At 41.7% G+C, this 13,654-nt stretch overlaps 1 protein-coding gene across 3 annotated transcripts in view; it reads right to left on the minus strand.

The window, feature by feature from the left end:
* Positions 1-947: 947 nt before the first annotated feature.
* Positions 948-13,654, minus strand: part of tncb (tenascin Cb) — a 45,403-nt gene continuing 32,696 nt past the window's right edge. For all 3 annotated transcript variants that reach the window (XM_085367105.1, XM_085367106.1, XM_085367103.1), the window contains 10 exons: positions 13,054-13,197; positions 11,785-11,904; positions 11,139-11,282; positions 10,751-10,881; positions 10,519-10,651; positions 8,636-8,787; positions 4,565-4,661; positions 3,348-3,509; positions 2,755-2,918; positions 948-2,394 (listed from right to left, as the gene is read on the minus strand). In XM_085367105.1, coding sequence (XP_085223231.1) covers positions 2,284-2,394; positions 2,755-2,918; positions 3,348-3,509; positions 4,565-4,661; positions 8,636-8,787; positions 10,519-10,651; positions 10,751-10,881; positions 11,139-11,282; positions 11,785-11,904; positions 13,054-13,197 — 1,358 coding nt within the window. In that variant the 3' untranslated portion in view covers positions 948-2,283. The remainder of the gene's footprint in view (positions 2,395-2,754; positions 2,919-3,347; positions 3,510-4,564; positions 4,662-8,635; positions 8,788-10,518; positions 10,652-10,750; positions 10,882-11,138; positions 11,283-11,784; positions 11,905-13,053; positions 13,198-13,654) is intronic.

The raw sequence follows: 13,654 nt of genomic DNA on the forward strand, positions 1-13,654 counted from the left end.
ATAAATATGTGCAGCTTCGCTTTAACGCCACGTTAGACGTTCTTCTACACGTAACAGCAATTAGCATTAGCATACTAGTCTCTAGCTAAGAGGCGCTAAAGCAGCAGCTGCCTTCCTCACTCCTCGTTTTCCTCCACACCGTGTATGTTACCTGTGGCCCAACAGGTTAAGCTCATCTGTTGCCGTCCGCTTCTTGCCGTTTCTCCCGGTGTATGCTTTGAACTCAAGAGGCGTATAAACGAAGTTTTATAGCAGCGGCCGTTCGAAGCTTCCGGTGATTGATTATACTGCACTACCATCGGTTCGCTCGGAGCTCCACTACATGGCCTGTGGCTGGCCGCTGAAGGAGCATTACAACGGCGTGTTTAGAAAACTAAAAGTTTTAGGAACGGGTCTTACATTTAATACTACTTTTAATATTAATAATTAATTAATACTAATAATTTCATCTGAAAATTAGCCCAGTCGAAAAATGTATAAACCACATGAAAGGGAGCAGTTTCAAATGTTCATCGCAGTCCACCTTGGACTGACTGTCACTCCCAGGGTGAAGGTTGGCACATAATTGCGATCTCATTTATAGACACAGACAGACGATTTTTAATGACTCGTCGCAATTAATTACCATATTATCACAACCCCATCTTCTTACTTTATTGCCATCATGATGTACCAAAGTCACTTTGAAGACACCAACTGACCGTGAGCGGCTGCAGACCTAGTCCTGTCTTTCAAAGGCAATGAGATTTCAAGTTCATTGCAAATAACTGAAATAACTTTGGTCATGCTCTGGTCTCCAGCTACTGTTTTCCCCAGTGTGATTGTAACTAATCTAAATGACCTCGATTTGCGCAGCATTGTAAAATCGTAATCACCAAAGATCCATTTTGACAAAGCTAGTAGACCCCAGGATAGTCAAAATAAAACTTGTGAAACTTGTCGTTTTAAACAAACTGTTTTATTGTAATACAGTTTACAGAGAAACACCTGCTGTTCACCCAGTTTTAAACAAACAAAACAATCAAAACAACCTTAATTTACACAGGCATTCTTTAGAAGGTCAGTGGTTTAGGAAAGGGTGGGGGGCGGGGTTTGGGGGAGGTGAAAGGGGTAAAAACAGTAACTAGTTCTCTAGTTTTGGCCTGTCCAAACACTATTTTCATTAACACAATCATAGAGACCTTACTATGACAACTGGAATTCAATTGAAAATTGGCCTTTTTTAAAGTTTCGAGCATCACATAAACATTCTCATGTTCCACATATATGTACCGTATTCACATTTTTCAAAAACAAAGAACAAACAAAATGTTATCATCACCAAAGTCATTTTATACTGAATAACAGGTCCCGCCTCAGATTCATCAGAGAAACAAAACACGTTTTCTTTTCTTCTCTGTTCTTTTTTTGCTAACACAATACTGTGGCCACAGCATGATGCCTTCAAAGACTCAACGGAAACACCGCCGTCCACAACGACATGGGATGTAGAGAGTAAAATGTGTTTCCGTAGGTTTTTCTTTTCCTTTTTTAAATTTTTTTATTGGGGGGATGGGAGTGAAGGGAGGCTGGGGATTATAAAGTGACACTGAGATGTGTTTAGTTGCACATGGACAAACAAATGACAAGTTAGATGGAGATATGTGACATCTGAAGAATCCGTTTTCAGACGTTCATATCAGATGGAGACATGTACAGAGCTGTACAAGGAGTAGACTTTCTCTGATAATCCTGCTGCATTAACACTTTTCGCAAAGAGGCCCTGATCCTAAACAAGATTGCATCGTACTAAACAGTCAGAATTTTTTGTCAAATGCCAGACATGGCATGGATATGAAATAGGAAATTGTATTAATGACTATTCACAACATAATGTCCAAGCTGCGCTCACGCTTTCCCACAAATGCTGCAACACAAGAGATCGGGGTCAGAATTGAGTGAGAGGGAGAGACTCTCTTTGGTGAACCTCGTGGGGTTTGATGCAAGTCCAGTTTGTAACGTAAGTTTCTGCACTGGCAGCATTTTTGCGTAGCCGTATCAGAGGGGGGAAAGGCTGGGATGGGTCATATGGCAGATTTAGGCAGATTTGTGAGGGAACAGAAAACATCGAGGAGCATTTGTTTCATGTGAGAACAGCAGGGCTCTTGGCAGTGGCTTTGGTTGCTGCAGGGTGGGAGGGTTTGGGAGTCCAGGTGGTTCATGCGGAGTCCAGAGTAGTAGTTGTTGTTTTGTTGTTGGTGGTGGTGAAGGTGGTATTGGTGGCGGCGGAGCTTTTCATATCATTTATGATCGTTTCCTCCTTCCCTCCAGGTTTCTGAAGTTGGATGGCCGGATCTTCATCTCAGCAAACTCAATTGAGTGCTCATGGCCTTTCCAGTGGAACCAGTTCACGCCCTGGAGAGGCGGCAGGCAAGATGTGCAAGTCAAAAACAGAGTGAAACAGAAGGGCAGTTTCTACCAGACTCATATTATGCACACTACCAATGAAAAGTTAGTCATTGACAACTGTTCCTTCTAAATTTAGATTTAGAAGTACATTTATTTTTATCAAAATAACACGAAAATAATCAAGGTAATGAAAAACGATTAGTGGAGTCATTAATCATAAATCAGATTCATGATTTCTAATGTCTACTGTAAAATGCCTGGAGCACATATTCAGGCAGTTATTTTTGACCCAGTCAGAACCTTTGGTGACCCATTAAATGTGCAACAACTGTACTGTAGGTTGTGCTGCAATGAACTATTCATTACCTTGCTGTGACTGTTGTCTCCATATCGTCCCATCAGATTAACCCGGTGGCAGTTTTTATACCAGAAGGCTCCCTTATAGGACAGAGCGCAGTTGGTGACGGCAATGTCGTTGTCATGGTCATAGGTGGAGAACGGCCGGCCGTGGTGGTAGGTCATGGAGTCGCCTACAGAGGCCAAACAAGAGAGTCATTACATTTTTGCTGTGATTAAGTTTCCTGATTCAGAGAGACACAGCATTGTCTACACTCACTACAGATGAACACAGCCAGAGTTGTTTCTCCTAAGTCGCCACCATAACTAGGATTATGCATTTGAATTAAGAAGGGTAAGAAAACTGCAATCTGCAATCTACTGACATCCAGTGGTGAGATTTTACACATTGTACCGACGAGTCCCGACCTGACTTGTGTATCGCAAAACAGAGTGACACAAAAGCACACCAAGGCAGCATATAAACAAGGCAAATGAAGCCCATCTACCACACACAGGCTCCTGCATTGCCGCTGCAAGGCCAGTACTGGTGTCAAAGACAAAGTATCAAGAGACATTTAAATCACTGTGCATAAACTGTAGAGCACAGATACTAGCTTTACCTGCTGTACCGCTGTATCCTCCTACGTGGACTTTGTAGCGGGTCCGGGGTTCACCGACTGAGAACTTGTCATACTGAGCATAGGCTGTATCTCCCTTATCTCTCAGGTCTACTCGCAGTTCGTACTGACCGCTGGCTGTGATCTTATGCAGGTTGGACAGACCTGAGTGAAAAAGGAGACAGCTGAACAATGGCTTACAAAAGATCCTATTATCAAACTAAAAGTATCATTCTACACATTACAAATGTTTAGCATTTAAATGACTACTATCTATGGAGCTCTTAGATGAAATTTATGCCTATGTCCATCCCTTATGCAGTAGCCTACTCTGTAATCCAAGCTCATTTTATGTTAAGGGCTGGACAACTCAAACTCCCCTTTCTGTAACTGTAAAGATGTTTAACTACACATAAATGTTTATTATAAAGTAAAAAAACAGCAACTTTTCTGTCATGTAACTTGTTCATTTATTATCGAATTACTTTGGTTTACTATGTGGCAGAGATCTTTACCAGAAGAAAAAAGATGTAAAACCTATGAACGTACAATCAAAAATTACATAATTTCTGCCAGAGCGGGCCAGATTAGAGTCTTTGCCAGGCCAGTTCTAATCATTGGGCCTTATGTTTGACAACTAACTAACCAAGTAGTGTTTTGGCCCACCACATACAAGTATGCCATCAACAAGGTTGGCGACATGCAGAAATTTCATTGTAGGCTCTACATAGTTTTAACAAAAATTAGTTTTAAAACTATGTAGTTAAAACTATAACTTGTTAATTAACGTTTGCTCATTTCCTATTTTACTTTGAATGCTAGTTTTCCCTTTTTTACTTTCTGCCCTTTCCAGCCTTTGTGATTGCCTCCTCCTCCCTGATTATTTTTACTTTCCTTTAATTGCTTCCTCATGTGTTCCATCCTCACCTGTTTCCTTTTTGCCAGCTTTCCTTCTGTGTATTTAGAACCGTTTCTCTACCTTTGTCAGATCTTGCTGTTGGGACCTGAGTTACTTTCTTAGTGTGGTCCTATTACTCTGTGCTGTGGAAATTTCTGGAAATGGAAGACTTTCTGGAAGTTTAACTTTTTGGATTTTTGTATGTTTGAACCGCATTTTTGTAAATTATGTTTAACTTATGTGTGTAGCTATTTTGGACCCTGATATATGACCACGTCCTGTGTATTATGGAAAACTCTGTGGTTCTTTGTTAAAAAATTACCCAGCCAAAATTCATCATTCATGTCTCCAAAGCCGCCTGTGTAATTCTTCCAGTTGCGGAAGAACTCTAGTTTGCCACTTTGACGTCGGAGGAAAACCTGCAAAGAGAGAGAAAAACAAAGAATAGATTTAATAAAAATCTTGTTAAGGAAAGCAAATGGACAGTATAAAACTTGAAAGCAGTTCTCGAGCTGGATAAAGAGAGTGCAGTGTTGGACCTGCTTTCTATTTGAAGGCAACCAGATGACCATAGCTGTGGTTGCAAAAAGATGTCTTAATATATGAAAGTCTAGAGGTAAACGGTTTTCCCTCATGACTGCTATAACACGTCACATTGAACTAAAAAAAGTCTGTTTTGTAAGGTGAGCTGCCATTTGTTTTTGTACCCATTTTCTCCTGGTTTTATTAGTCCATTGAGATAAGCACTTTTTGTATTTCAAATTCAAATCAAATTCAAATTTTATTTGTCACGTACACAGTCATACACATTACGATATGTAGTGAAATGCTTGGACAACTGCTCGTGACCTAAAGAAAACAAAAAAGGAAAAGGCTATGAATAAGATAGGAAATAAATATGAAAAATTAAAAAGGGTAAATTTAACTAAGAAGGAATAAAATATAAATTAAGGTTAAAAATGAAATAACTGTACAACACAAATTAGAATGAAGGGTAAATTTAACTGGGAAGGAATAAGATAAAATATATAAATTAAAGTTGAAAATAAAATAACTGTACAACAAAATACACAATATAGAACTATATAAGAATGTATGAAGAAATCTAAATATAAATAAATATATACACAATAACAGCAGCTGTACAAGTATTAACCGGAAATGAAGAATATAGTGACCAGTGTTGTGCAAAAAAACAATGTGTGCAAAAACAATGTCCAGAAAGTCCAGTGTGTGTGTAAGAACCATATGTGTGGGTCAGTACTGTGTGGTGGTGTGACTGAGAGACCGTATCGCCTGCGGGAAGAAGCTCCTCCTCAGTCTCTCTGTGTTGGTCTTCAGGGAGCGGAATCGCTTTCCTGACCTCAGCAGAGAGAACAGTCTGTCGTTGGGATGGCTGAGGTCCTTCACGATCTTCCTGGCCTTGGTCCGGCACCGCCTGCTGTAGATTGAGTGCAGGTCAGGGAGCTCGGAGCGGATGGTGCGCTCAGCTGACCGCACAACCCTCTGTAGAGCTCGTCTGTCCTGCATGGTGCTGTTCCCAAACCAGGTTAAGATGTTTCCCGCCAGGATGCTCTCTATGGTGCACGAGTAAAAGTTCCTGAGCACCTTGGAGGGCAGTTGGAAGTCTCTCAAGCGTCTGAGGTGGTAGAGACGCTGTCGGGCCTTTTTCACCACGGTGTTGATGTGACAGGACCATGACAGGTCCTGCGTGATGTGAACTCCGAGGTATTTGAAGCTGTCCACTCTCTCCACTGGGCACTCGTTGATGACGGGGGTCTGGTAGTTCCTCTCCTGCTTAGTGCTGAAGTCCACTATCAGCTCCTTTGTCTTACTGACGTTTAGAAGGAGGTTGTTCCTCTGGCACCAGTTCTCCAGATTCCTAATCTCCTTCAGGTAGGCCGTCTCGTTGTTATCAGAGATCAGGCCCACCACAACGGTGTCGTCAGCAAACTTGATGATGGTGGTGGAGCTGGTAGTGGCCACACAGTCATATGTGTACAAAGAGTACAGCAGGGGGCTCAGAACACACCCCTGGGGGGCTCCAGTGCTGAGAGTGGTGGAGGCTGAGACATGTCCGCCCATCCTTACTGCCTGTGGTCTGCCAGTTAGGAAGTTGGAGATCCACTGACACATAGATGAGCTGAGTCCCAGATGCTCCAGCTTGGTGGTGAGTGTGGAGGGAATTATGGTGTTAAATGCAGAGCTGTAGTCTATGAAGAGCATTTTAACATAATTCCCCCTTCTAGTGTCCAAGTGAGTGAGTGATGTGTGGAGGAGATGAGAGATGGCATCGTCTGTGGAACGATTTGGACGGTAAGCGAACTGTAGTGGGTCCAGTGTGTCTGGTAGTGAAGAAATGATGAAGTCTCTGACCAGGCGTTCAAAGCACTTCATCACTACTGAGGTGAGGGCTACAGGGCGATAGTCATTGAGAGAAGCAGGGTGGGGTTTCTTCGGGACAGGAACAATGATGGACTCTTTGAAGCATGTGGGGATCACCGACTGAGATAAAGAGATGTTGAATATCTCAGTGAACACAGGAGCTAGCTGGTATGCGCAGTCTCTTAGGATACGACCTGGGATGCCGTCTGGTCCTGCTGCTTTCCTGGTGTTCACTCTTTTGAAGGCTCTCCTTACTTCATGCTCGGAGATGACGAGCACGTTTCCGGTGCTGGCAGTATCTTCCTGTCTGCAGCCGTTAGCGCCGCCAACACTAGCATTGTTGGAGACCTTAGCTGCAGCCTCGAAGCGAGCATAGAAAGTGTTCAGCTCGTCTGCCAGAGTCACGGCCGCGTTCGTCATACCGGTTGTTGGTGCTTTATAGTCCGTTATTGTCCTTAGTCCCCGCCACAGGCTCCTAGAGTCACTCTGTTGGAGTTGTGACTCTAGTTTCCTCCCGTAGCGCTGCTTCGCCTCTTTCACCGCCCTCCGCACGTTATATGACGCGGCTTTGTACGGGTCCATGTCCCCCGTTGTGAGTCCCGTGTTGTAGGCAGCGGTGCGGGATCTCAGAGCGTTGCGGATGGTTTTATCCACCCACGGCTTCTGGTTGGGAAACGTTGTGATAGTCTTTGTCTCCACGGTATCATCCGCTAGTTTCCCGATGAATCCCACAACCGCTTCCGTAAACACGTTGACGTCATCGTCGGAGCTGTTTCTGAACATGCCCCAGTCTGCGTCATCGAGTGCGTCCTGTAACGCGGCCACCGATTGATCCGTCCAGCGCGCGACCTTCCTCTGAACCGGAACTTCCTGTTTCAGCCTTTGTTTATATTTTGGCATGAGGAAGATGGCGGCGTGATCAGATTTGCCAAACGGAGGGCGGGATTGTGCCTTGTAGCCGTCCTTGACCGTAGTGTAGCAGTGGTCCAGTGTCCTTTCACCCCTGGTGGGGCAGGTGATGTGTTGATAAAAGTTCGGCGCTGCGCGTTTGAGGTTGGCGCTATTAAAGTCCCCCGTCACAATAAGCGCAGCGTCCCGGTGTTGTGTCTGGTGCTGTGTGAGTGCCTCATGCAGCTCGCATAAGGCGGTGACCGTGTCCGCTTGTGGTGGAATATAAACGGCACTTACAATGACCGATGTAAATTCCCGAGGTAGATAAAAAGGTAGATAATTTTGGTGTGCTTCTCTTGGGCAGGTCATCTGAGCTTGTTTTGTGGATAGTTCTGTTTGTTTATGTGCTTGGTCTTAGCTCACCTTCATGATATTTTTATACTCAGACATAACAGTTTTTTGTCAGCCAAAGAAAGAGGTCTGCACTTAGTTGTTTTCTGTGGTCTTTCGGGTCTTTTAGTGCTGCTGAGCTGGCCGGTGCAGTACTTCTTTTAAAAATGTAACACATTTTTGATTTGGCCATTCCTACATTCTGCTGTCTCTCAGATAGGTTTATTTTGTTTTTTCAGCATAGCGCTGGCCTTGTTCACTTGCACTGACACTTGTCAGTCTTTGAGCATTCCAGTGAACAGCTACCAAATGCAAGTTCAGCACTTGGAATAAACTCCGGGTCTATTATCTGCTAATCTGTCATGGAATATTGAGGGAGCAGGTCTCAGTTGGCCATGAAACTGTTTTTCCAACCTCTATGGAGGTTTTCTCCTGTTAAAACCAAGTTTTTCCTTCCCACTTTTGCCAAATGCTTGCTCATAGGGAGTCATCTGACTGTTGGGATTTTCTCTGTAACATTGTAGGGACTTTACCTTATAATATAAAACACATCAAGATGACTGTTGTTGTGATTTGGCACAATACCAATAAAATGGAATTGATTTGAACTGAAAATTTCTGAATACAAAGTATGGAATGATGATTAATGATGATCAAATATGTGCCAGATCTTGAAAACGAAAGAGTGGTTGCACATTATCAACAAGTATGTCAGCCCGTGACTTACGATCCATCCGCCTCCATCAGTGCTCATGTCACAGTAGACTTGCAGGGGTTGGTTCTCATCTCCACCCAGGTAGATGGTGTGCATGCCTGATGAGGTGTCTCCATTCAGTAGGGCCTGGGAGCAATCCCTGGGGTGTCGGTACAACACGCCAGCTACACAGACACACACACAAAATAATGATTAAGGGGAAAAGATGCTATATAAATAAATAGGATTTTTCCATTCCAGAATTTCCTGTTTGCAAAGCCAGGATGCTGCAGAGAGGTTCTTTATACTCTTGTGTTTTCTTGAATTTAACATTTTCAGCCAGCAGCCTCAGTTCAGCAAGTAGTCTTGCTTCACAGTTCATCTAGTTTCAACCTCATTTAAAAACTACACTGTAAAAAAAAAGTAATATAAAAGTATTTTACTGTGTATTTTACAGTTTTGTACTGTTTTTCTGGAATATCATTAAATTTACATAAATAGACTGTGATTTTTAATTTAAAATGTAAATTAACATAAAATGTGTCAGTCTGCCCCAGGGCAGCTGTGGCTACAACTGTAGCTTGCCTCCACCAGTGCGTGAATGTGAGAGTGACTGAATAGTGGAATTGTAAAGCGCTTTGAGGGTCTCAAAAAGCGCTATATAAATGCAATCCATTATTATTATTTAAACCAACTGTTAACTGTATATTTCTGTACATCCATCCATTCGCTTCCGCTTATCCTTTTCAGGGTCGCGGGGGGCGCTGGAGCCTATCCCAGCTGTCATAGGGCGAGAGGCGGGGTACACCCTGGACAGGTCGCCAGTCTGTCGCAGGGCTAACACACAGGGACAGACAACCATTCACACTCACATTCACACCTAGTGACAATTTAGATTAATCAATTAACCTATCCCCACAAGCTGCATGTCTTTGGACGGTGGGAGGAAGCCGGAGTACCCGGAGAGAACCCACGCAAACACGGGGAGAACATGCAAACTCCACACAGAAAGACCCCGGCCTGATGGAGGAATTGAACTCAGGACCTTCTTGCTGTGCGGCAACAGTGCTAACCACCGTGCCACCGTGCTGCCCTTATTTCTGTACATATAAGTATTATTATTCATATTACCGCATTCATTGATCTTGTTTATAGGTAATTTCATTGTTTAATCACTTTAAAATGTTCCTAATTTAATGTTTAAAAGCACTTGAAAAAGGCAAAATCCCATGTAAAATTAGGGTAACAAACTGTATTGTCATTAATGAAAATAACCGTATTTTTATGAGAAAGTTATTTTCTGTTATTTTCTGGTATTATTTTGGCGCCCCAGCTGCCAGAATATTACTGGGGTTTTTTTGGAATTTTTTTTTACAGTGTAACACTAACCATCTTATTTTTTTATTGTTTCCTGAATAATGTGTGGAAATCATACAAATTGTGAAAACATTCACATTTAATCAACCATCAGATTACAGAACTGAAAAATTGCGTTTGGGTTTTCACACTGAGCCAGTCGATGTCATTACAAACACTGCTGCTGTAACTTCAGACAGGTTAGCATTGCTCAATGGCTTATATTTAAACCATGTGACCACACGGTTTAAATAATCTGTCAGTAGGAAATCCGTAAAACTGATGAAGATGATGACCTCTGGCTGTGTGAAATGAAGAGTTCAGAAACAGATTGTAATTCCTTTAAGTCATCCTTTGGACCATGTTTGACCCTTTCCTGGAATTTATTTTTAAACACAGGCCATATAATTGACAGCCCTGATTTAGCAGCTTAATTCAGTATCTCTAAAACTGAATGTAAAAAGGCTATATATTCTATTTGTCCTTGCATTACTGATAACACTATAAATAGACATCACAGTGACTTGAAACCTTTCTAGTGTGTGCAGGAGTCTACTCACTGGTGGTGAAGATAGTAGTGATCACTCTGCTTCTCTTTGGTCCAGCGAGGGCCTGCAGGCTGACTGTATATTCGGTGGATGCTTTGAGCTGAGCCATGTTGTATGACACCGCAGTCGGACTCAGCACCACCTCCTGAAGGATGAAACAAACATTCCTGAACATGTTCCACATACTCAACATACAGTTGGATCGGCATTGGCCTTCGGAGAGCAGTATAAGTTGTGTACTGACCCGGATGGTGCGGTCTGCAGATTCAAAGCTGAGCATGTAGCCGGTGATGTCAGCACGAGGAGGCTTCCACGTCAGCATGGCGTTCTCTGTCTGGATGTTACTGGCTGCCAAGTCCTGGGGGGCATCCACATCTGAAGGAATCCAAACTTTGTTTACATTTGTTTACAGATTTCTACATAACTTCACAACAGTCATGAAGCCTTATTTGTAGTGCCTGCAAGCTAGAGCACAGCAGCACTAGTCGGTTCTTATGATGTTGCTCTCTCAGATTTTGACATACATACAGTTACAGTTATAATGAAGAAATCTGACAGACTGCTTGATTTCTACTAGCTTTTCCCATTTGTATTAGTTTAACTAATCATTTAAAACACCAGGGAAACAACACCTGTGATAAACTCTGTTGTAGTGGCTGCACTCTTGGCCAAGTCCCGCACAGCATAGACCTTCACAGTGTAGTGTGTGGCTGGTGCCAGAGAGTTCATCTCAAACTCCACCACGTTTCCTGACACACGTTCCATGACTGGAGCCACTGAGAAACACATAGTACAGAAACCAAATCAAACTTGAAGGACAAACACCAGCAGAGGAAGTATTCAGCCTTTATCTGTCAACTTGAACATTAACATCATGATGAATAAATACTCCACTGAATTCACTTTAGTTCACTTAAAGTTGTTATGTACACTCTTTAAATGTACTTTAATGATATCTGTCTGAACCAAGACACAAGAACCAAACCTTCACAGTAAATCTCAAAATATTCATGCTTATAATTATGAGCGTTACAGAAATAGAATACTTGCATACAACATCTTTAAACTGGTTTCTTTTTATAAAGTCATTACTACTAGAAATAATAATAAGGCAGCAAACTTTCTTATGACTTATGTGTCACATGTTACTTTTTTAATATGCCAACTCAGTATTGGTACATTGATCATGTTGCTTTAGTATGAAAATTTGAACTGTCTTTTGTTTGAACATTTCTTTTGTTCTTGTCTGTGCTAAGTTGTACACACATAAGTACTTACCTAAATCTGCACTATAGGTGATGACATAGCCGTCCACTGTAGCGATGGCGGGCTGCCAGAGCAGCAGAGCCTCACTGTCCGTGATGTTGACTGCGTTCAGACCACGTGGTTTATCCAGAGCTGTAACACACAGTCACACACATACCATCTAAATTAAGAGTGTGAGCTGACTAAATTGGCAAACAAAACCAGTTAGAGAAAACTACACTAACATATATTATTAGTTATTTATTCACCTTTCAGTCACTTTAATTTTAAAACTGTGTAATTTTAAAACTGTATATACTGTATATTCTGTGTATTTATTATTTCACTCTTATTGCCTGTTCTTATTGTCCTTATCTTCAACGTTATGCTGCTCTGTTGTTTGTTTGTTAATTGCCCCTTGGGGATAAATAAAGTCTTCTGATTCTGATATATCTACAATCTTAGTAGATTGTAGATATATAGATATATGTTAGATATATACATTAGTGTAATAGTAGCCAAAAGCAACTCATTTGTTAACTAAGTTTGTTAGTATTCTAGTTCATCATGATACAAAGTCCTAATTAGAGGACTTTGTATCCTGTTAATTACATTCTCTCTCCATTATATTTTAAGTGTTTTATGAAACAGAAAAAATATATATATTTTGGATGAGTCTGACCAACTGAACAGATTAATTATAGGAAACTTGTACTCGCTCTTAGCAAAATGAGAGTAAAACTCCAGGAGACAGCTTTTGTCACTGCATGTGTTGAGATGTTTCTGGATGTGTGCTCCTATTTAATAGCTTTTAATAGCACTATAGGTAATGACATACATGTATCTGATCACATAATGTGCTCTTAATAGCTTGCCAGTTGTTGTGGTACTACACTAGCATTAGTGGTATTACACAAAGGTACAGTTACACCTAAGTTATTTTTTACTTGCTATCGCTTCAACACAATACATGGTTTAGACATAGGATCATCACAATTGTTTCTTCACATTCCATTTAATGCTTTGGATAATTTCAGAAGGCTTGAACCTTTTACACACAAGAATCTACATATAGTTTCTTTAAAGCAAACAGTGGCTTAATTAGCGTAGCTTTGGCTTAGGCTAAAATTAACCTTAACTAGCCAGAGTTTTTAACTGTCTCTCTTTGTCTTAACACTGCAAATTTGTAAGGTACAAAGCCACACTACAACATCATATCATAGTTATAATATAGTGTCTAATACTGTTGTGGCCAACAAATCTGTTCTTCGCATTACGAATGTGTGTGTGTGTGTATTTTACCTGTGGTGACGCTGTCAGATCCAGGTTCACTCTCCCTCTGCCCCTTGATAGCAATCACAGTGACCTTGTAAGTGACTCCGGGTGTCAGGTTAGGCAGCACAATCTGAGATGAAGAACCATCCACTGACAGTGTCTTGGCGTTACCTGGGAATTTTGATAACTTACATCATTTTCAATGAATGAACAAACACTTAGCTGAAGTAGTGAAGTACTTGTTTTTCATCGGAGAAGAATCTTCATTCATCCCTTCTTGTTCTTAGTCATGCGGATTTCCCCACTGATGAATGATTTAACCACTTCTGTCATACCCATAATCCATACACATGCAGTTGGCCATCAGTTAACGTGTTACTTTTCCAAGTCATTTAGCAGCTCTGTCTCTATATTGCATTTCACCATCACTTCAAGTCTAACAAGTAAACATTTGCCAGATAACACTCTTATTAGTTTGCAGATAATTTTCTTTCTTTTCATTGCTGGACTTTCCACCTGTCTGGGCTGTACACTTTCTCTTCCACAGCATGTCTGTTATCCTGTCTCCCTTCTCTCTCCAACCAGTCGCAGCAGATGGCCTCGCCCCTCCCTGAGCCTGGTTCTGCTG

The sequence above is a fragment of the Diplotaxodon limnothrissa genome, linkage group LG12 (assembly GCF_057381915.1).
Source record: "Diplotaxodon limnothrissa isolate DT_005_m linkage group LG12, D_limnothrissa_male_GT1.1, whole genome shotgun sequence".
Taxonomy (NCBI): Eukaryota; Metazoa; Chordata; class Actinopteri; order Cichliformes; family Cichlidae; genus Diplotaxodon; species Diplotaxodon limnothrissa.